The sequence below is a fragment of the Moschus berezovskii genome, chromosome 2, assembly GCF_049115385.1.
Source record: "Moschus berezovskii isolate FMDL1 chromosome 2, NW_MosBer_1.0, whole genome shotgun sequence".
Lineage (NCBI taxonomy): Eukaryota > Metazoa > Chordata > Mammalia > Artiodactyla > Moschidae > Moschus > Moschus berezovskii.
The window spans coordinates 14,021,648-14,045,700 of record NC_142461.1 but is presented as its reverse complement, the minus strand read 5'-3'; the positions used below and the strand labels follow the sequence as shown (position 1 = coordinate 14,045,700).

General features: G+C 40.5%; 1 protein-coding gene across 2 annotated transcripts in view; it reads right to left on the bottom strand.

Annotated features, from left to right (window-relative positions):
- ZCCHC17 (zinc finger CCHC-type containing 17) overlaps positions 1 to 24,053 on the bottom strand; it is a 55,185-nt gene that overhangs the window by 30,841 nt on the left and 291 nt on the right. For both annotated transcript variants that reach the window (XM_055397008.2, XM_088844452.1), the window contains exons 2-3: positions 15,701 to 15,821; positions 4,999 to 5,056 (exon numbers count right to left, since the gene is read on the bottom strand). In XM_055397008.2, coding sequence (XP_055252983.1) covers positions 4,999 to 5,056; positions 15,701 to 15,766 — 124 coding nt within the window. In that variant the 5' untranslated portion in view covers positions 15,767 to 15,821. The remainder of the gene's footprint in view (positions 1 to 4,998; positions 5,057 to 15,700; positions 15,822 to 24,053) is intronic.

The following is a 24,053-nucleotide window of genomic DNA, read 5'->3' as shown; positions in this document are numbered from 1 at the left end:
TGTATTAAACAACAGATGTGGTATAATAGAAAAATATATTTGGTCTTTGTCCCTGCTCCCTACACAAACTCTTAAAACTCTTGGAAGATAGTGGTGTCTTTGTAATTCATAATGAGCCTATTTAGATCATACTAGAGCTTATGCTAAAGAGGGGACTTTGTTGTGGGGACCCTTGATAATTCCTGGATGGAGCTGTCGAAAGACAAGTGATGAAAGAGGGGCTGGAGATTGAGCTCTATAAAAACCCTTAAACAATGACAGCCAGAGTGTTTACGGGTTGGTGAACACATCAGCTTGTTGGAGGGCAGTATGCCAGAGGACATGGAAGCTCTGTGTACTCCCCACTCCTGTATCTTGCCCTATGCATCTCTTCCGTTTGGTTGTTCCTGTTTGCATCCTTGATAATAAACTGGCAAACAAAAGGAAAGTGTTTTTCTGAGATCTGTGAGCCATTTTAGCAAGTTATCAAACTCATAGAGGGGAGGTCAAGAGAACTCCTGATTCATAGCAAAGTATTGACTGGAGACATATTTAATATGTCTTTTGTTACCCAAACATTATTGACCAGAAATGTTTCAATTTTCCAACCAGTTGGTGCCTGGAGAACTGGCTAGTGTTAGAAAACACATCAGATATAGAGTATTTCCATCATTGTGAAAAGTTCTATCAGACAATACTATAAGCAGGGAAGGAAAATCTAGTTTAGATCTGAATACTAGGAAGCAGTCTTTAACTCAGTAGTGATTTAAAAATTATGAAAACAGTAATCTGAGAAAAATAACTCAAAGTAGAGTCTACCTTCCTGACAGATGTCAAAATCTAGAGATCATTTATTTCATAACTCAATCCTCTCAGGACTGGACTTAATAATCTTCTTCCATTTAAGGGCAGAGAAGCTAAAGTACACTGTGGAAAAATCAACTGCTCAATAAACCTACAACTTAGCCAATAAACCTACAGAAGTGCCCAGGATTAGAACTCGTGGAGTTTCCATCTAATGATTTGGCTCCCTGAGCTCTCCCTTCAAGCTTATCTCAGCACAGTTGTTAGACTGACAGATTCACTTGTAAACTGGTAGCCACGATCACAGGCATCATCTGACAGGGTATGGATATAAGTGAGTTGAAGACTAACTGCTGGAAGGTGGCAGGCCTTTAATCCTCACACAGTCATCAAAGTGTCACATAAATGCTCAAGTAAGGATGGGACTTTCAGGTACTGGTGGCTATGGCAAGTACACTGACAAGAAAATCTGTCTTCAGATCTAAAGAGGTACATACCATACAAGGATAAGGATGAGTTTCATGTCATTAAATCTCAGCTAACATGAAAGGAGAAATGTTATTATAGATTGCCGATTGCTAGCTTGGAAACTATTAGTAAGCTATTTCTAATTAGCTAAGATGCAATTTGCAGCAGAGTAGTCTTCCAAAGCTAAAGGTCAGCTTTTGAAAAAAAAAAATTTTTTTTTAATTACAAATAGCAAAAGTTCTTTTAAAAAAACAATTTTCGGAGAAGGCAAATGGCAAGCCACTCCAGTACTCTTGCCTAGAAAATCGCAAGGACAGAGGAGCCTGGTAGGCTGCAGTCCATGGGGTCGCTACTAGTCAGACACGACTGAGCAAATTCACTTTCACTTTTCACTTTCACACACTGGAGAAGGAAATGGCAACCCACTCCAGTGTTCTTGCCTGGAGAATCACAGGGATGGGGGAGCCTGGTGGGCTGCCGTTATGGGGTCGCACAGAGTCGGACACGACTGAAGCAACTTAGCAGCAGCAGCAGTGTTTACTAAGACTCACGGCTGAGACAGTTCCTTGTTACGTGATACTGTTAAAAGAAAAGGACACTCTAGGTTAGTTATCTCAGTAACCAATCTTCAGATAAAGGTCGGATGCTCCATAATTTACAACCAGGAGATTAACACTAGACTATAATCATTTAACGAATGAAGTCAGGTGACTTGGGGTATACCAGGCTTTATCTAATGAAAGTTCTTGACTTATAATTCTTATTTTACTAATAACTGCTAGCTATGGCTATATTATTTTCTATGTCACTTGTTTCACTGAGCCTGTGATATAATGCTGAACTGACAGCTCCATATGAGATCAATAATTGTAATAATGTGACTCTGGGTATGGGAAAAAGCAACAAGAGGAAATATTTTCCTAGACCAGGAGGCTAGTAAGACAGTGGTCCAGAGACTTTTGCTACTTGCAAGGCCTGGTCCAATTTTAGCACACTGAGTGGCCCATCACTTCCCTAGACCTGGGAATGAGCCTTCCCAGCACAGCGGAACACAATGGCCATGAAATGGTGTCACATGGTCAGATATGTGGCTATGAAGGGACCCTGCTGACTTGAAGTTGGTACTTGCCAGCTGCCTCTACAAAGATTACATCGTGACCATTGCAAGCTGCTGACCTTCAACACCCCCTGAAAGAAGTTCAGGGTGAAAATCAGGAATGAGGCACTCTGTGCTTTGAAAAAAAAAACAACTGGCAGAACAGGCCTTCAGATAGTTAGATCTTTTCAGAAAAAGGTTTTATGAGTTCCAATTCTTGCATCTTCTCATACCTAGAAAAACACTGACATCATTAATGGTGAAATCTGCTTTGGCTGTTAAAAAAATTTTTTTTTTTTTATAATTAAAAGTCAAAATAGAGTAGCTATGGTTCAGACATCCTGCTACTGCTACTGCTAAGTCACTTCAGTTGTGTCCGATTCTGTGTGACCCCATAGACGGCAGCCCATCAGGCTTCCCCATCCCTGGGATTCTCCAGGCATCCTGGGAAATAACTATTTCCCAGATATACTGAAAAATGATATTATGGGTGCGATTTCAGATTAGACGCTGTGACCTAATGTAGAACTTAATGCTCCTGTAATGCATTTTTTCTTCTGTACTTTGCTTGCCGCTCGTAAAACCAAAGTTACTCCATTTTAAGATAAGATTGTTTTAAAGTAAAGATTCCTAAAATTGTTTTTGAAAAAATAAAAAAAATAATAAAAAAACAATTTTATAGTATAGTTGATTTACAAAGTTGTATTTAATTTCTGCTGTACACAAACTGTGAAAGCTCTCTTTCCATCTCTCCTTTAGCAAACCAAATTCCCCAGAGGTGACCATGGCTAATTTATTGACTATTCTTTCAGACTTTCTTCTAAATATATACAATGACATTTAAAAGACATAAGTATATTGTTATTGTTGTATATTATTATTGTATATTAAGTATATATATATTGTTGTATATTAAGTATATTATTGTTGTTGTTAAGTCACTAAGTTGTGTCTGACTCTTTGGCGATCCCATGGACCTTAGCCCACCAGGCTCCTCTGTCCATGGGATTTCCCAGGCAAGAATACTGGAGTGCATTGACATTTCCTCCTCCAGGGGATCTTCTTGACCCAGGGATGGAACACGGCACTTGCACTGGCAGGTGGATTCTATACCACTGAGTTACCTCAGAAGCCATAGGCATATGTGAACATGCCTCAAAAGGGGGAGAGGGAGATAAGCAATTTGGAGTGACTGATAATAGGTTATTGTCACATAAGCATGCTCATGCTCAGTCGTGTCCAACTCTCTGCGACCCCGTGAATTGTAGCCCACCAGGCTCCTCTGTCCATGATATTTCCCAGGCAAGACTACTGGAGTGGGTTGACATTTTCTCCTCCAGGGGATCTTCCCAACCCAGGGACTGAACCTGGGTCTCCTGTATTGCAGGCAGATTCTTACCACTGTGCCACCTGGGAAGCCCAATAATAGGTACAGTTTCTTTTGTATGACAAAAATGGTATCAAACTAGACTGTGGTGATGGTTGCAAAATTCTGTGACTATACTAAAAACTACTGAACTGCACTCTGAATGAAGTGTAGATCTGTGAATTATATCTTAATAAAGCTGTTAAAAATGTTACATAAATGGAAACATAATACAGGTAATCTTTCAGGATTAATTTTTTTCACTCAGTATAATTCTCGGGAAATGAATCTAGATCATTGTGTATTTTGATACTTTTTTCTCATTCCTTTGTATTGCAGAGCAGTATTCCATTGTATGGATATATCACAGTTATATTTTTAATCAATATCGATAATGAGCATCTTCTAAGATATTTATTGTTCAACTGCTGTTTTTTCTCCTACGAATTATCTTTCATATCCTTGTCCCCATTCCTACTTTCCTCTTTTCTATTAGTTCTGTGTCATATGGACTGAAAATTCTTTTTTCTCATTTAACTTTGCTTATGATGATGTTTGCAATTATGTTTTTTACTTTTATATAGTCAAATATACTTCTATATTGACTTTTATGTAGTCAATTACTCTTCTATATTTTCTCCTAATAATATATTTATGTACATCTTTTACATTAAGATCTTTAATACATCTGCATCAGGAGGCCTGGGTTCTAGTCCTGACCATGCTATAACCTAGCTCAAACATTCTGAGCAGGTCACCAGTCTATGGAATCTACTTAACACAATTATTTGGAGAAACAAGTAAGACTATAGATACAAAAAGGATTCTCTAAAAATGTTCAATAGATACCTATCAATTATGAAGAAAATTTAAAGCATTTTATGAATATAAATTTGTATTGGTTACAATACTATTTCCTTTCCCTATGCCACATACTAGAAAACTCACAATGTTGGTCTCAGAGAATAAGTAGCTTGCTCTCCCCCAAATCCTAAGTCCAAAGAGGTCAAGTGACTCAACCAGGATCACAGGAGAAATTTAGGGAAGAGTTACTTCTAGAAGTGAACACAAATGGTTATGCCCCCTGCCCTCCCCAGAAGTCAGAAAAACACCATTCTTCAGAGTTAAGGCTTCCTAAAAATGAACTTTAATCAATTGTGTGTATTTGTATCTTTACACTAGAAACAAAAACAAACTACTATCTGAAAAAAGTAGAGCTTATAATTAGAGGTGAAAGCAGACAGAGCCAAATAAGAGTACTGAATTTCAAGTTACTGGTTCCCACCTTGCTTCCGACAGCCCGGGATTTTGATAAAGGCTCCATAGTCTGTGACCATAGCAACCTATAAGAAAAAAAAAAAAAAGAATCTTTGTCACACAAATGAGCTCTCTCCTGTAGAATTTAACCTCATCTCTTTGAATTTCCACTTGGTACTGACTGCCTGTGTCTGGTGCAAAACTGCCTAAAAAGTGATATTCTGTCAAACATTCTTTCTGTTCTTTTTGAGATTTAAACTGACAAGTATGTGTGATTCTAATAAAAACACTGGTGAGACTGGAGTTATGTCAGATGGTATGATAGTACTTGGTGTTCAGTCACTAAGTCATGTCCAACTCTTTGCGAGGCTTCTCTGTCCTTCACTATCTCCGAGTTTGCTCAAATTCAAGTCCATTGAGTTGTGATACCATCCAACCATCCCATCCTCTATCGTCCCCTTTTCCTTCTGCCCTCAGTCTTTCCCAGCATCAGGGTCTTTTCCAGTGAGTTGGTTCACTGAATCAGTATTGAAGCTTCAGCTTCAACATCAGTCCTTCCAGTGAAGGTTCATGGTTGATTTCCTTTAGGATTGACTGGTTTGATCTCTTTGCTCTCCAAGGGATTCTCAGGAGTCTTCTCCAACACCACAATTTGAAAGCATCAATTCTTTGGCACTCAGCCTTCTTTATGGTCCAAGTCTCACATCCGTATAAAGTTATTGTTTATATTCTCTGGAACGGAGGTCCCCAACCCAAATAGAGAAGTTTAATAATTTGGGGTGGATGGTGTGAGACATCTTTTTCCTAACTTTGAACCAGTAAGACCATACAGCTTGCTCTATTTCACTCTAAACCAGAGTCTCGGGTTTTATCAAGACAATTAAAGAAAAAGACATTACACAGACAACATCTGACAGAACTTGAAAAGATATAATCAGAGAAAGAGTTGTCTTTTGCAGAGTTGACCTAAAATGGAGAATTAAGAGGCTTGATGTTAGTCACTCAGTCATGTTCCACTTTTTGCGACTCCATGATTTATAGCTCACCAAAAATGATGCTTTCAAACTGTGGTGCTGGAGAAGACTCTTGAGAGTCCCTAGGACAGCAGGGAGATCAAACCAGTTAATCCTAAGGAAATCAACCCTGATTATTCATTGGAAGGACTGATGCTAAAGCTGAACAGCCAACTCATTAGAAAAGACCCTGATGCTAGGAAACACTGAGGGCAAGAGGAGAAGGGGGCGACAGAGGATGAGATGGTTGGACGGCATCACCGACCCAATGGACATGAGTTTGAGCAAACTCAGGGAGACAGTGAAGGACAGGGAAGTCTGATGCGTGGTACAGTTCACGGGGTAGCAAAGAGTCAGACACAACTTAGCGAATGAATGACAACAACAAAAGAGGCTTGATGGATCTATGTAATAAGGAGGCCAGAGGTAACAGAAACATAAGGCCCAAAAGCCTTGTCAAATAAATCATCTTAGACTCTACTTCTACTGCTTTCCTCCCCTCTATCCTTTAGCCACCTGCTTCCAATTGTGGATTGGGATTAAAGTTGTCACTATATACTGTATTTATCACTAAATTCATTATTATTTATAAAATATTCAATACAGTGTTACATAAACTTTGTTCTTTCCAGTGACTTTAAACTTAGTTGTTTCATCTTGGGCAATCACTGCTTATGCTTAAACATAACTAAAACAAGGGGAAGGAAGACGGGAAAGGGAAAGATAATTTTTGCTGCACCTCTATTCACTAACATAGACTAAATACTCACTACATGCAAAACACTATTCAAAGTGCTTTACATAATCCTCATGACACCACATAATGTTGGACTATTATTACTCTCATTTGATGGATGACAAAACTGATGCATGGAGAGACCAAGTGTTCAAATATACAATGTTCAAAGCTAATAAGTAGCAGAGCTGTAATTTGAATCCAGGGAGTCCTTAATGACACTACAGCTGCTCATGGGTGCCCTTAAACTATAAAACTGTTAACAGCCAAAAGCGATGTGACATTTGTTATCTTATCTGCTCCTGGCTACAATCTTAGGAGTATATATAGTGGGCCCCCATGTTCCAGATGAGGCAAAACAGTTTAGATACAGGAAGAGCCCAGGCTTTGAATTGAAAGATGCAGCTTCTAATCCCAGCTCTGCCACTTCTTACCTGTGGAATCTTGAACACAACTTGCTTTCCCATTTGTACTCACTTTGCTGCTGCAAATAACAAATCAGGTACTGGTACCCGGCAACCAAAGTACATTCAATAAATCGTAGCTTTCTATTAATTTAAAGTCCAAAAATAAAATAAAATAAAGTCCAAAACAATGAAGCACAAAAACGTGACTACTAGAACAGCAAAACAATTAACTTAGATACAGTAGGCACAGAACCTTATCCTTTGACTGGTAATTCAGTGCCTCATAGTTCACCAAATTTTATCATTACTCACTTCAATATTAGGATCAGTTCAGTCACTTAGTCGTGTCCGACTCTTTGTGACCCCATGAATCACACCAGGCCTCCCTGTCCATCACCAACTCCTGGAGTTCACTCAAACTCGTGTCCATTGAGTCGGTGAAGTCATCCAGCCATCTCATTCTCTGTCATCCCCTTCTCCTCCTGCTCCCAATCCCTCCCAGCATCAGAGTCTTTTCCAAAACGAGTCAACTCTTTGCATGAGGTGGCCAAAGTATTGGAGTTTCAGCTTTATCATCAGTCCTTCCAGTGAACACCCAGGATTGATCTCCTTTAGAATGGACTGGTTGGATCTCCTTGCAGTCCAAGGGACTCTCAAGAGTCTTCTCCAACACCACAGTTCAAAAGCATCAATTCTTTGGCGATCAGCTTTCTTCACAGTCCAACTCTCACATCCATACATGACCACTGGAAAAACCATAGCCTTGACTAGACTAGAAATAGATAAAAACTTCCACTCTCCTCATTCTTAAATGGGCACTTAAACTAACTCTCCAAGATATAGCATTAAGAATGGGTTAAGAACCAACATTTCTAAACTCCTGTTTTAAAATAATGAATATACTGGTAGAGACCAGGTATTCCCAAAGAAACAGGACAATGAGACAGATACTGTACTTAAAATCAAGGCAAGGTGGACTTTAGAGATTAGTTGATCCAATCCTGTCATTTTTCAAATGAAGAAAGTGAAGACCAGAGACATGAAGTATTTATCCAAGTTCACAAAGCAAGCTGTTCTCTGTAAAAAGGGGTGCATCGATAAAGAAGATAAAACTTAATATTTTTAGCTACAATAAAAGAAAATCCCTTCTTCTTTCTGGACCAACTAAAGGCACTCTGGCTTTTGCTCCAGGGTTCTAGATAGAGGGCTGAAATGCTTCATATTGTGTAACATCATTATTTAAGGGCATAATTATCTAAACAACTTAAAAGCAGCATCTGGAAACTGAAGCCCAAATCACCTTACTGCTGTAAAAACAGTATCACCTTTCAGTCCTGAAACTTCACTGTCACATTATGATGTTTTGTGGAAATATCATAACAGATCTTAATTTGGCCTATCCCAAAAGAGAAGGTTAATGTGCTCCAGAATGGATGCACTCAACTGTTTGGTTAGGAAAACACATTCCTGCCCATTTCTAACACCAGGTGTTTCCATCACTGTGTCTCTTAGGGTGCAGTCAGACTTGAAATTAACAGAATGGCACCTGCCTTAGATGATTACACAGTCTGCCTGGTGTCCCAAGAACAATTAATCAAACAGCTCAGGGGAGAAAATTCAGTAATTATCTCAGCTGAACTCAGGGCTTGGGTAAAATAAATTTACCATCTTCAGATTAGACGCTGCATCAGCCTTAAAAGTAGTTATCCCCATAATGTAAATGAGGAATCTAAGGCTCAGGGACATAAGTTATCTATCTAAAGTCACAAAGTTAGAAAGTATCAGGACCAGGTACAGAAGTTTTCTGACTTCTACTCCAATGTTATTTCCAATTAACCAACACCAATCTCGCTTCAGCATTTCTTTGACTATGGCTGGGTTAAGCCAAATCCTAAATCTCACTGCTATGCCTGAGCACCCTACCATGCTTAATGGACTCTGGCACCAAGATGCCTCTCAGAGGACAAGAGAAGGATGAATGTTAGCTTGTCAGCAATCCTGTCACTGGGCCCCCCAACTATGCTGAGCCTGCTAAAAGAACTGCTAGAATATGGACCACACCACCAGTTTCTTCAAAGGGAACTGATCCTAAAAGGCTTAGATTCAAATTTAACTCAAACATTTATTTACCAAGCACTTGTATGCAAGATACAACATCAGACACTATGAAATAAAAACAACATTAAAAAAAGAGATGCTCAGTATATTTTTTAAAAAATTTGAATTAGTTACAAAGATACATGAGATAAACATAGCCTCTGCTCTCCAGTAACACACAGTCTTATGGAGGAGACAGACATATACACAAGTAACCATAGTACAAGATAGACTATAAATGTCATGAAAGAAGAACAAACAAATGATGGTGGAACAACTAAGTTTACCATCTACCTTCCTCCTATACTACCCAATTCAGTCAAGAGTTCTCTTACGGATCTTTCGGTTCCACCACACATTTATGAACAACTGAACAACCCCAGCTGCAGATTTGGAGAACTTGATTTAGAACTTGCCATTTATTAACCATCAGGGCAATTATTTAACTTCTAAGAAGTTTCATTATCCATAAAATGGGATTAACAATTTCTTCCAAGAAAGTCAATGACACATAATGTGTGAAAGTGCTGACATACATCGGGCTTACAAAAGTTTTTTGAATTTTAATGTAAATACTTCTTTATAAATATTAGGCACTCAACTAAATGTTTGCTGGATGAATATTCTGAAGTTTCTTCTTTTTAATTTATCAGGAAATTGCTCTTTCTCTAATTCCATCACTTCTAGGCATTTTTCAGAATGTGTTCCTGAAATACTAGAACTATAGTTCTAATATTACAACTATAAAGTTCTTTCTGAACATTACTCTAGCCTATCCTTCCTTGACCATAAAATATAAAATCTACACTAATTCAAGCCCTGTCTCACATAAAAAGATAAAGGTTAGGAACCACTTTACTAGAAATCTGAGTCAGTATGTGGAAAGAACTCTTCTTTCTTTTGTGCAATACCTGACAAGTGAGGCCTTCATGATCAGAAAAATCAGTTTTATCTCCTGAGCTACCATTTCTTCTTTTTGAGCTCTAGTATCTCACTGACCTCTGGGGATACCATAGGCCCTAAAGAAAGAGGACAGACGTTCTGAAGAGCAGTTGCTATTTGTCAGAATGTTATCATCCTTTCTATATTGACTCATACATTACAAGTTGGAATCCACTTAACAGAAATCTAGAACCACATTTATCTATCATCAACCAATAGTCACAAAGTCTATCTTCAAAGGCCTCACATTATTAGCTTGTAAAACTTTTGTCAACTATCATAAAGAAAGTATGAATGCCATAAGAATGACATGGTTAAAATAGGTACTCATAAGACTGAAAACAATCTCTTTTGCTTTAAAAAAAGGGAGATAACATTAATGAATTGCTGTATCTCAGGCATTGAGGTGATAGTTTACTAAATGATAGTTTATTTACGGAGAAGGCAATGGCAACCCACTCCAGTCCTCTTGCCTGGAGAATCCCATGGACAGAGGAGCCTGGTAGGCTATAGTCCATGGGGTCGCTAAGAGTTGGACACAACTGAGCGACTTCACTTTCACTTTTCACTTTCATGCATTGGAAAAGGAAACGGCAACCCACTCCAGTATTCTTGCCTGGAGAATCCCAGGGACAGAGGAGCCTGATGGGCTGCCGTCTATGAGGTCGCACAGAGTCGGACACGACTGACGCGACTTTGCAGCAGCAGCAGTTTATTTAACCGTAGATCATAGTTTATTTAACCATCATCACAATCCTATGAAAGTTGTTTTTATCTCCACCTAACAAATGAGAAAACTGAGGCTCAAAGAAATTAAGTGACAACCTCAAAGATTACATAGTAAGTAAAAGAACTAGGACTGGAATCCAGGTTTTGTATGGTTCCAAAGCCTCTGCTCTCTAAACAAATACAATGCCTTCTCCCTCAAAGGCTGATCATTCATTCAGTCATCAAGATGTATTAAGCACCCACCATTTTCTACTCACCTACCTGAGACTACACACAGTGAACAAAACAAGCAGGGCCCTGACTTCATAGAACTTAGCATCCTCTAAGGAAAACAGACTTTACACAAGTACAAAATAAAGCCAAGGTGAGCCATTTATTTATGGTGGGAAAAAGATCTCTGAGGAGATTACATTTGGGCTGAGACCTAAAACATGAGGAGTTGGTGAGAAAGCGAGATGGTTAGAGACAACTGCATGTACAAAAGTCCTGAGAAGGAAGCAGGCTTAAGAATATTTGAAAATATAAGGAAACCAGAGTGACTAGAAAGAGTTGTTGCTGTTTTAGTCACTAATTCATATCTTGACTCTTTTGCAACCCATGGACTGTAGCCAGCCAGGCTCCTCTGTCCATGGGATTTCCCAGGCAAGAATACTGGAGTGGGTTGCCATTTCCTTCTCCAGGGAATCTTCCCAACCCAGGGATTGAATCCGAGTTTCAAATCCCATAGACAGAGGCGCCTAGGGAACTACAGTCCATGGGGTCACAAAAAAGTTCGATACAATTTAGCGATTAAACACCACCACCACCAAGACAATGAATAGAGTGGAACAAAACAATACCGCCAGAGTAAGCAGAAGCCAAGTCAGCTAAGGGTCATAAAACAAATCTGGATATATTCAACTGTAATGAGAAACCGAGAAGAGCTTCAAGAAAGCAAATTGGTCCAATCTATTTTTAAAATGACATTCTGGGCAATTTCCTGGTGGTCCAGTGGTTAGGACGCTAGGCTTTCACTCCCAAGGGCTCAGGTTCAATCCCTTGTCGGGGAATTATGATCCTGATAGGATACTGAATGAGGAATTCCCCAGGTCGGTAGGTGCCCAGTATGCTACTGGAGCTCAGTGGAGAAATAACTATAGAAGGAATAAAGGGATGGAGCAAAAGCAAAACCAATATCCAGTTGTGGATGTGACCAATGATAGAAACAAGGTCCGGTGCTGTAAAGAGCAATATTGCATAGGAACCTGGAATATTAGGTCCATGAATCAAGGCAAATTGGAAGTGGTCAAACAGGAGATGGTAAGAGTGAACGTCAACATTCTAGGAATCAGTGAATTAAAATGGACTGGAATGGGTGAATTTAACTCGGATGACCATTATATCTACTACTGTGGGCAGGAATCCCTTAGAAGAAATGGAGTAGCCATCATGGTCAACAAAAGAGTCCAAAATGCAGTACTTGGATGCAATCTTAAAAATGACAGGATGATTTCTGTTCGTTTCCAAAGCAAACCATTCAATATTACAGTAATCCAGGCCTATGCCCCAACCAGTAATGCTGAAGAAGCCGAAGTTAATCGGTTCTATGAAGACCTACAAGACCTTTTAGAACTAACACCCAAAAAAGATGTCCTTTTCATTCTAGGGGACTGGAATGCAAAAGTAGGAAGTCAAGAAACACCTGGAGTAACTGGCAAATTTGGCCTTGGAGCACGGAATGAAGCAGGGCAAAGGCTAATAGAGTTTTGTCAAGAGAATGCACTGGTCATAGCAAACACCCTCTTCCAACAACACAAGAGAAGACTCTACACATGGACATCACCAGATGGTCAACACCGAAATCAGATTGATTATATTCTTTGCAACCAAAGATGGAGAAGCTGTATACAGTTAGTGAAAACAAGACCAGGAGCTGACTGTGGCTCAGATCATGAACTCCTTATTGCAAAGTTCAGACTTAAATTGAAGAAAGTAGGGAAAACCACTAGACCATTCAGATATGACCTCAATCAAATCCCTTATGATTATACAGTGGAAGTGAGAAATAGATTTAAGGGACTAGATCTGATTGATAGAGTGCCTGATGAACTCTGGACGGAGGTTCGTGACATTGTACGGGAGACAGGGACCAAGACCATCCCCATGGAAAAGAAATGCAAAAGAGCGAAATGGCTGTCTGAGGAGGCCTTACAAATAGCTGTGAAAAGAAGAGAGGCGAAAAGCAAAGGAGAAAAGGAAAGATATAAGCATCTGAATACAGAGTTCCAAAGAATAGCAAGGAGAGATAAGAAAGCCTTCCTCAGTGATCAATGCAAAGAAATAGAGGAAAACAACAGAATAGGAAAAACAAGAGACCTCTTCAAGAAAATTAGAGATTCCAAGGGAACATTTCATGCAAAGATGGGCTCGATAAAGGACAGAAATGGTATGGACCTAACAGAAGCAGAAGATATTAAGAAGAGGTGGCAGGAATACACAGAAGAACTGTACAAAAAAGATCTTAACGACCAAGATAGTCACGATAATGTGATCACTGACCTAGAGCCAGACATCTTGGAATGTGAAGTCAAGTGGGCCTTAGAAAGCATCACTACGAACAAAGCTAGTGGAGGTGATGGAATTCCAGTTGAGCTATTTCAAGTCTTGAAAGATGATGCTGTGAAAGTGCTGCACTCAATATGCCAGCAGATTTGGAAAACTCAGCAGTGGCCACAGGACTGGAAAAGGTCAGTCTTCATTCCAATCCCAAAGAAAGGCAATGCCAAAGAATGCTCAAACTACCGCACAATTGCACTCATCTCACACGCTAGTAAAGTCATGCTCAAAATTCTCCAAGCCAGGCTTCAGCAGTATGTAAACCGTGAACTCCCAGATGTTCAAGCAGGTTTTAGAAAAGGCAGAGGCACCAGAGATCAAATTGCCAACATCCGCTGGATCATGGAGAAAGCAAGAGAGTTTCAGAAAAACACCTATTTCTGCTTCATTGACTATGCCAAAGCCTTTGACTGTGTGGATCACAATAAACTGTGGAACATTCTGAAAGAGATGGGAATCCCAGACCACCTGACCTGCCTCTTGAGAAACCTGTATGCAGGTCAGGAAGCAACAGTCAGAACTGTACATGGAACAACAGACTGGTTCCAAATAGGAAAAGGTGTACGTCAAGGTTGTATATTGTCACCTTGCTTATTTAACTTATATGCAGAGTACATCATGAGGAACGCTGGGCTGGAAGAAGCACAAGCTGGAATCAAGATTGCTGGAAGAAATATCAATAACCTCAGATATGCAGATGACACTACCCTTATGGCAGAAAGTGAAGAGGAACTCAAAAGCCTCTTGATGAAAGTGAAAGAGGAGAGTGAAAAGGTTGGCTTGAAGCTCAACATTCAGAAAACAAAGATCATGGCATCTGGTCCCATCACTTCATGGGAAATAGATGGAAAAACAGTGGAAACAGTGTCAGACTTTGTTTTTTTGGGCTCCAAAATCACTGCAGATGCTGATTGCAGCCATGAAATTAAAAGACGCTTGCTCCTTGGAAGGAAAGTTATGACCAACCTTGATAGTATATTAAAAAGCAGAGACATTACTTTGCCAACCAAGGTCCGTCTAGTCAAGGCAATGGTTTTTCCCGTGGTCATGTATGGATGTGAGAGTTGGACTGTGAAGAAAGCTGATCGCCGAAGAATCGATGCTTTTGAACTGTGGTGTTGGAGAAGACTCTTGAGAGTCCCTTATACTGCAAGGAGATCGAACCAGTCCATTCTAAAGGAGATCAATCCTGGATGTTCATTGGAGGGACTGATGCTAAAGCTGAAACTGCAATACTTTGGCCACCTCATGCGACGAGTTGACTCACTGGAAAAGACTCTGATGCTGGGAAAGGTTGGGGGCGGGAGAAGAAGGGGACGACGGAGAATGAGATGGCTGGATGGCATCACCGACTCTGTGGACATGAGTTTGAGTGTACTCCGGGAGTTGGTGATGGACAGGGAGGCCTGGCGTGCTGTGATTCATGGGGTCGCGGAGAGTCGGACAAGACTGAGCGACTGAACTGAACTGAACTGAAGCTGTGCATTGTGGCCAAATAAATAAATACAATGTTATTCTGGTTACAATGTAGAAAAACAGATTGGAAGGGAACTACAAAAGAAGTAGAGAACTCAGGAAGGGCTAGGAAGAGATGGAAAACTTAAACTAATGGGGTGCCATAAGGTGTTTGTATGGACACCAGAGACATATTTGGAAGGTAGAAAGATAGGCCTTGCTACTAAACTGGAGAGAGAGGGAAGAAAAGATCAAATCAAGTGAAGAAATCAAGGATGATGCCTGGATATCTAGCATGGGTACCTGAATGAATAATGGGTGCATTTGCTGAGGTGGGAAAAATGAAAGAACAGATTTCTTGAGATAATAAAAAATTCAGTTTAAACATAAATTAGAGGGAGTTCCCCGGTAGTCTAGTGGTTAGCATTCCAGGCTTTCACTGCAGTGACCCAGGTTCAATCCCTAGCCAAGGAACCAAGATTCCACAAGCCATGAAGCATGACAAAAGAAAAAAAAAAAAAATTCCCTTAAATCAGAGATGCAATTAGGTATCCAAATGAAGATGTCAAGTCTGTAGTTAGAAGTCTGGAGCTTAGAGGATGTCCATGTGGGAGTCAGATGTTCTACTAGCACTTCCCATTTAAACTGTAACATTCAAAGCATTCTCAAGTAGTCAGGAGCTCCAAACCCCGCAGCTTTTCACCCTTAATTTATGCTTAATGTAAATGGTAGGTTTTCAAAGACAAAAGAATATACCTCTCCTTGGAAAATAGTGTAGAGAGCAGGCAAGTTCTCCATGGTCTCGGGTCTTCCTGAATTCATCCTTAATGCTCTATGGTTCCTCCATTTCTCTTCTGCTAAAGCTAATTGAAGTATTCTGTCACAAAGAAATAAAACAAGCAACAATTAGAGACACATCCGTATAAACAAAAAAGTGCTGCTGATCTACTCGTTGTCCCTACAGAATATCATTAGAGTTAACACCATGTACTTTTATTCAAACCTCTTTGTCCACTGTAATTATGGGGAGTTTTGGAAACCTTGATCTTACTCCTTTTCAATTTGATAGTTACCCAAGGCCATTAGCCTATTGTGTTTTGTTTTTTAATTGTTATTACTGCTACTCTGTTTGCCAAGCGAAGGCTTTCGGTGGGGGAGGGAAGCAATGGATGGATCTGTAAAAAAAAAGGGAATAATAATAGTAATAAGAGCTAACGTTTATCAAGCACTTACTATGTCCAGGCTCTGTGCTAAGTACTGAACATCCAATATCTCATTTAATCCTCAAAATTTTCAAGATGTAGGTTCAATTAATTATCATATACATGAATGAGATAACCAAGGCTTCCAGAGGTCAACTTAATAGATCTATGTAAAAAAGCCAGAAAATGGTGGAGTTTAATTCTGGCTGACATCACAGTCCATGCTTTGAACAATGATGCTGTGCTGTGCTCACTCGTTCAGTTGTGCCCGACTCTTTGTGACCTCATGAGCTGTAGCCCACCAGGCTCCTTTGCCCATGGAATTTTCCAGGCAAGAATACTGGAGCAGGTTGCCATTTCCTACTCCAAGGGATCTTCTCGACCCAGGGATCAAACCTGTGTCTCTTGCATTGACAGGTATATTCCTTACCATGGTACCACCTGGGGAGTCCTTTAAAAATGATACTAGGCATTGAAATGACTTCAAAAAGAGAGTATAGCTTACTTTTTTCCCTAATGAAATTAAAAACACGCATGCTCATTTTAAAAGTTCATATAACACATTAATAATGAAGAAAAGAAAACTTTTAATTCAGCCTGATTTCTATCCTTTCAGACTTTTTATATGTACAAGTGGGTTTTTTAATGGAATCATGAAACTATTAATTCATCTTAATTAACAGCCATTTTTTTCTATACTTTAATAATCCATACATAAATACACACATCTTTTTTTAATGCCTATATAATAATCCCATTGCTGGATGCACTGAACTTATTTAACTAGAGGTACTCTTGCTCAGTTTTCTGGTTTTAAACAGGAAACCAGCAACCTAGTGGCTCTTAACCATGGCTCTTTACTTTGCAGGATAAATCATTGTGTGCTGTGTGCTGTGCTAAGTTGCTTCAGTGCTAAGTCGGACTCTCTGAGACCCCATAGACTATAGCCCACCAGGCTCCTCTGTCCATGGGATTCTCCAGGCAAGAATACTAGGATGGACTGCCATGTCCTCCTCCTGGGGATATTCCCAACCCAGGGATCAAACATGCGTCTCTTATGTCTCCTGCATTGGCAAGGGGGTTCTCCACCACTCACACCATCTAAGAAGCCCACAATGCAGTATGATCAGTGCTAAAAAAAAAAAAAAGTGATTAGGTTCAAAGTATTAAGAAAACAGAGGCTATAAAGATTTGGACACGACTGAGTGAGATTCACTCACTCACTCATTAAGAAAACAAAGAGAAGAGAGCCTGGGGGAAACAAGGATGTTTAAAAGTTTAAAAGGTGACAAGTGAATAGAACTTTAAGAATACATGGAAGTCCTCTAGCAGAGAAGACTGTGTGTTGGCCTCATAAGCGACATGACTCTTTGCAACCCACTGTACATTAAGATTGCCGGGAGAAATATCAATAACCTCAGATATGTAGATGACACCACCCTTATGGCAGAAAGCAAAGAAGAACTAAAGAGCCTCTTGATGAAAGTGAAAGAGGAGAGTGAAAAAGTTGGCTTAAAGCTCAACATTCAGAAAACTAAGATCATGGCATCTGGTCCCATCACTTCATGGCAAACAGATGCAGAAACAGTGGCTGACTTTATTTTTCTGGGCTCCCAAATCACTGCAGATGGTGATTGCAGCCATGAAATTAAAAGACACTTACTCCTTGGAAGGAAAGTTATGATCAACCTAGACAGCATAGTAAAAAGCAGAGACATTACTTTGTCAACAAAGGTCCGTCTAGTCAAGGCTATGGTTTTTCCAGTTGTCACGTATGGATGTGAGAGTTGGACTATAAAGAAAGCTGAGCGCTGAAGAATTGATGCTTTTGATCTGTGGTGTTGGAGAAGACTCTTGAGAGTCCCTTGGACTGCAAGGAGATCCAACCAGTCCATTCTAAAGGAGATCAGTCCTGGGTGTTCATTGCTAGGACTGATGTTGAAGACGAAACTCCAATACTTTGGCCACCTGATATGAAGAGCTGACTCATTTGAAAAGACCCTGATGCTGGGAAAGATTGAGGGCAGGAAGAGAAGGGGACGATGGAGGATGGGATGGTTGGATGGCATCACTGACTCGATGGACACGGGTTTGGGTGGACTCCAGGAGTTGGTGATGGACAGGGAGGCCTGGTGTGCTGCGGTTCATGGGGTAGCAAAGAGCTGGATGTGACTGGGTGACAACTGATATGTTAAGACCCGAAACTCTATTTTCCTTGAGTTTTCATAAGCAAATACTTCGTCATCTCCTGAACCCTAAGCACACCCCCATACTTTCAGATGATTACCTCAGGTCCTACTTTTGAAAAGTCTTCCTGATTTACAATGACCATCCGTTAACTGAACAGTCTCACTTAAAACAAAAATGAAAGAAAATTGTTAGCCTTCCAAACTCTACTTCTAAAACATTCCCATACTCAGGAACATGCCTGTCCTTGAGTTCCATAAGACAACTCATATCCTTATAATAAACTTGCCCTTTTTTGTTTAGGTCAGCCAGAGGTGAGTTTTATTACTGATTTGTCAGTTCCTGAGAAATGGCTGATAAACAGCTTAAATCTAAGCATCACAGACTGATTGGATCCTGCCTCTTCCAATTTCCAAGCTATGCAGTCTCATCTCTAGTCTTTCCCTTCCCTCTGCTCAGCTTCCTTACTTCATATCCTAGAACAAAATTTATTAACCTGAGGTCAATGACTCTATCAAGAAACCTCAATTATCCCTTCAACTCTTCGAGCAGTACTGAGGTACATACTCCATACAGGCATCAGCAGCTAGGACATCTAAATTAAATTCAAACAACCTACTCTATCAACTGTTCTTCTCTAAACAAAAGTCACAGAAAGAGCTATACAATCTTAAGTTATTTTTTTACAGCTTTTTGCTGTGATAAGACTATGAACAGCTAAGTTTAAAGCTCTCCTATTTGCTCCTTTTTTAGAACAGTAGCTTGAGAAATCCTATAAAATTCTTCAAGCAGGAAACTGGGATGCATTTTTGAGAGAAATCTTATTATACAACAGTAACAGGCTTACAATTTCAGGACTGTAAAGCACTGCCATTTTTTAAAATGGTACTTAGATTTTTTTCAAATTATATTCTGCAGAAACCTAGGGTTTTATAATGGTTATTCAAAAGGAACCCAAACTGGAAAAGAAGTAGACCTGTCACTGTTTGCAGATGACATGATATTATACATAGAAAATCTTGAAAATGCTACCAAAAAACTACTAGAGCTCATCAATGAATCTGGTAAAGTTGAAGGATACAAAACTAATATAAATACAAAGTAAAATACAGAAATCTGTTGTATGCCTATACACTAACAATGAACTATCAGAAAGAGAAATTAAGGAAACAACTCCCTTTACAATCACATCAAAAATAATAAAATACCTAGGGAAAAATCGAGAAGCTTCTCAATAACTCAAGTTCATTTTTTTAAAGTCTGTTCTGAGGTATTTAGGGACCTCAGAAAAGTAGGGCCTAGGCCAACCAACCAAAAGAGAGTCTCCATACTAGAAGATGAGGGAGCATGAGCAAAAAAAAATCGAGAGTTAGGAGAGGTCCCACCCCAGCAGTTGGGAAGCAAGGAGCCTCACCCCAGTAATTAGGTAGATGTTGATGATCTTTAAAAAAAAAAAAAAGTTTTATTTAATTTATGGTTGGGTCTTCCCTGCTGGGCCCAGGCTTTCTTTAGCTGTGGCACAGGTTTCCCGCTATGGTGGCTCTTCTGTTGTGGGACACCAGCTCTAGGGTGCTAGGCTTAGTTGCCCCACAGCATTTGGGAATTTAAGTTCCCAGACCAGGGATAGAACCCATGTCCCCTGCATCAACAGGCAAATTCTTAATCAGTGGACCACCAGGGAAGTCCTAAACACTCGATTAATGCTGATTCCTATTGCCCTCCCAGCTTTGGGATGTGTTATGGGGGTGGGGGGCAGTTTATAGGATGGGGCCTACTTTTAACAGTATATTCTGCTTTGATCTGGTTTACCTATCAAGCTTTTATGTAACATTTCATTTGGGAAAAAAACAGTTCTGTTGCTTTTAGAAAGTTTATAAAACATTGAGATAGATATAGTCTAGTTCAATAAGACCAAATCTGTGGACTTAAAAGAGCTAGTAAACTGACAAGGATTGAGGTACACCATTTGGAGTTGCCTTGCAATAGTTCTAAAGACAGAAAATCTCCCTTAATTGTTTCACTGACTGCTTTAAACAACTATAATAAATAGGGAAGCAATAGGGACCCAGTTATTTGCCACCTCCTTCCCAAAACAAAGGGCAGCAAGAAAAATATAGTGTGGGAATGGAAATGGGAATGGGAGTTGTAGCAGGGGAATGGTAGCCCAGAGTGAAGTTAGAACCTATGATGGGTGAAGAGGAAATTTCCAAAGAAGAGCATCCCAGTGCAGGGAGAAGCAGGATGATGAGGATGTCTGCTCACTGGGGTAGTCCAGTGGGAATCAGTGCCCTAGGATGGAAGAACAAGGCGTGAGGGTTAGAGGTAGCTATGTAAGGCTAATTTTCTGATTTTAGAAGTTATAGTTATACAAAAGAATGTCCTTTTGTATGCAGGAAAAGAATGTAGGAAAACTGATTCATGGGTGATAGGGCAACAGTCAGCAACTTAACTTGCAAGTGATTCATTAAAAAGTGTTTTTTGTACTGTACCTCCATAATTTTGTAACTTTTCAGGCTTTTCTTTTTCATGTGCCTGCAATTGGGGAACAAATAACCACCACATCCTCTTCTCTTATCTCTCAAGCAATAAGAAGTTCATAGAATATTAAATTGGAAAGATACAGTATAGCCACTTTGGAACTTCATTTCATGTTGTCGCCTTACTAATCTGGGTCAAGATTACAAAACCATGAATGATGGAGATGGGATTCAAATCCTATTTACTAATTTTTTTTCTTTTTTTTCTAGATTGTGAAATTCTTCTAAGCATGCCCTTGTCTTGCACATCATCATATCCTTCAAATCATCAGTGCTTACCACAGTATGGAGCACACAGAAATGCATAACTGTCAACTGAATTACTGAAGTACTTAATTTTACTTGATTTTAAATTGTTAGTTAATTTATCAATTCAGCACCTTCATTGATGTTTATATGTCAGGCTCTGTCTTAGGTACTTCATAAACCTCCTTTCAATCCTTATAACAACTCTACAAAGTAGGTATCTCTGTTTTAAAGGAATGAAGTAACTTGTCCAAAATTCATAGCTAGTGTTAGTCACTCACTCATATCTGACTCTTTGTGACCCCATAGACTGTAGCCTGTCAGGGTTCTCTGTCCATGGAATTCTCCACGCAAGAATACTGGAGAAGGGTGCCATTTCCTACTTTAGGGAATCTTCCCGACCCAGGGATCTAACCCAGGTCTCCTGTACTGCAGGTGGATTCTTTACTACCTGAGCCACCAGGGAAGCCCCCAAATTCATAGCCTGAAAGACATAAACCTTAGGCCGTACCAAGAGACACACATATTCGCCACTAAACCATCCTTTTCATCACCATCTCTGTCCTCAGCAACTTCCTAGTCATGTAAGGATAATGGTGACCAATTACAATGCAGTATGATCGGTGCTTCAAAAAAGTGATTAGGTTCAAATTTTTAAGAAAACAAGAAAGAGAAGAAGGGCATGGGGGAAACAAGGAAGTTTAAAAGTTGAGAAGGTGACAACTGAGTAGACCTTTAGTGATAAATGGAAGTCCTCTAGCAGAGAATACTGTTTGTTGACCTCATAAGCGTGCATGCCTGTATGCTCAGTTGTGTTCAACTCTCTGCAACCCCAAGGACTGTAGCCCACCAGGTTTCTCTTTTCTTGGGATTATCCCAGTAAGAATACTGAAAGTGAAAGTCACTCAGTTGTGTCTGACTCTTTGCAACTCCATGGACTATACAGTGCAAAGTGAGTTGCCATCTCCTCCTTCAAGGGGATCTTCCCAATCCAGGGATGGAACCTGCATCTCCTGCATTGGCAGGCAGAATCTTTATCATTAAGCCACTTAGGAAGCCAACCTCCTAAGAAACCAGGATCTACTGACCTCTATTTTCTTCCAATCTATCAGCTTTTTCTTTTTTCTTCAGTTTCCTCCTTATCCAGCTTAGATTTTATAGTCCATCATTCAAACAACAGCCTGATGCTGCTGCCGCCGCTAAGTCACTTCAGTCATGTCTGACTCTGTGCGACCCCACAGACAGCAGCCCACCAGGCTCCGCTGTCCCTGGGATTCTCCAGGCAAGAGTTCTGGAGTGGGTTGCCATTTCCTTCTCCAATGCATGAAAGTGAAAAGTGAAAGTGAAGTCACTCAGTCGTCCGAATCTTAGTGACCCCATGGACTGCAGCCTACCAGGTTCCTCCTTCCATGGGATTTTCCAGGCAAGAGTATTGGAGTGGGTTGCCATTGCCTTCTCCAAACAACAGCCTAACTTCCCTTTAACTCTGTCTTTATAACTCACCTAAACAGCAGCACCTCTACCCTGATGGAGTGTAGCAGATATCAGAACCCATTCTAACTCGGTTAAGCAGAAAGGGATTAACTGCCAGGTATTATATGACCTACAAAATTACTGGAAGGGCTATAAAAAGCATTGGTAGAACTTCCCAGGAACATCTCCTAACCCACAAAACAACAGTTTTCACGATGATGAGAAAGTTATGGCTCTCACTACAGAAGCTCACAAAACCAAAAAGCCTCTGCTTTATTTGCCAGCAAAACGGGACACCTTTCACCCTCCCCTTCTCACTTCTAAATTCAATTCTCATCTTAGGTGTAAAGGAGTCCAGGAAACATCTGGCTCTCAGTTCCACCAATATCCCAGTCTTTGCTGCCAGCAACTCTCAACAAAGTGGTCTATCTGCATCTATCTCCCCTCCAGTATATTCATACTACTAAACCTGAGGCATCAAGCTGCCTTCCCCACGCCACCACCCCCTCCGCCCAGAAAAAACAAAAGGAAACAACACAACAATAACAACCCTGTGACTGCCCATTAATCTTAAAGTAAAGCTACAAAGTCTGGCCTCTACCCGCCTCAAGCTTCATCTTGTACCACACTCCCCTTCATTCTCTGTCCTGGCCACAGTGGCCTCTTTGTGCCTTTTAATCATTTTCCTCGCATTTGCCACAGGACTTCTGCACATGCTGTTCTAGATGGAACATTCTGCTTTCCTCCTGCACCCAACTAATCATAATTCTTCCCTGAGGCTATCAGTTCAGGCATATTTTCCTCAGAGAAGCCTTCCTGTTTATTCAGGCACTCATAACACCACGTACCTCTCCTAGGTAGCACACACTTCCATACTTCCCATTTCCTAGTGAGATCACTGGTGAGCATCTATGTCCCCCCCAACCCCAGACTTAAAGCTCTGAAGTCAAGGACCATGTTTGGTTCACAATGTCTCCCCAGTGCTCTGTATTATAAATATTACTTGGACGACTGAGAAGAAGGCCTAGTTCATAGGTCTGAGTCCGAATTTCTCAACAAAGCTACTCTGGAGGCCAAGAGTCGGACATTTTCTTCATCTCTATCTTTCTCAGGGGCACTGAGGAGGCGCTAGTAAAGGCTGCGGAATCATGGCAGTGACAAGTCCGCCTCCTCAGTCAGAGAGGACCCTGTTGGAGGCTAGGAGATGCGCCTTTTCTCCCTGGGATCGCCTGGCCCAGGGCTCTGCACGGAAGGCACTGTTGAAGAAGTCAGCCATCGAGGGCCCCAGGCTGGTGCAGAAGCTCCCAAAACCCTGCTCCAGGTTAGAAAGGGAACCCAGGCTATGAGCTAAGTCGCTTCAGTCGTGTCCGACTCTGCGACGCCGTGGACTGTAGCCCGCCAGACTCCTCTGTCCGTGGGATTCTCCAGGCAAAAACACTGGAGTGGGTTGCCATGCACTCCCCC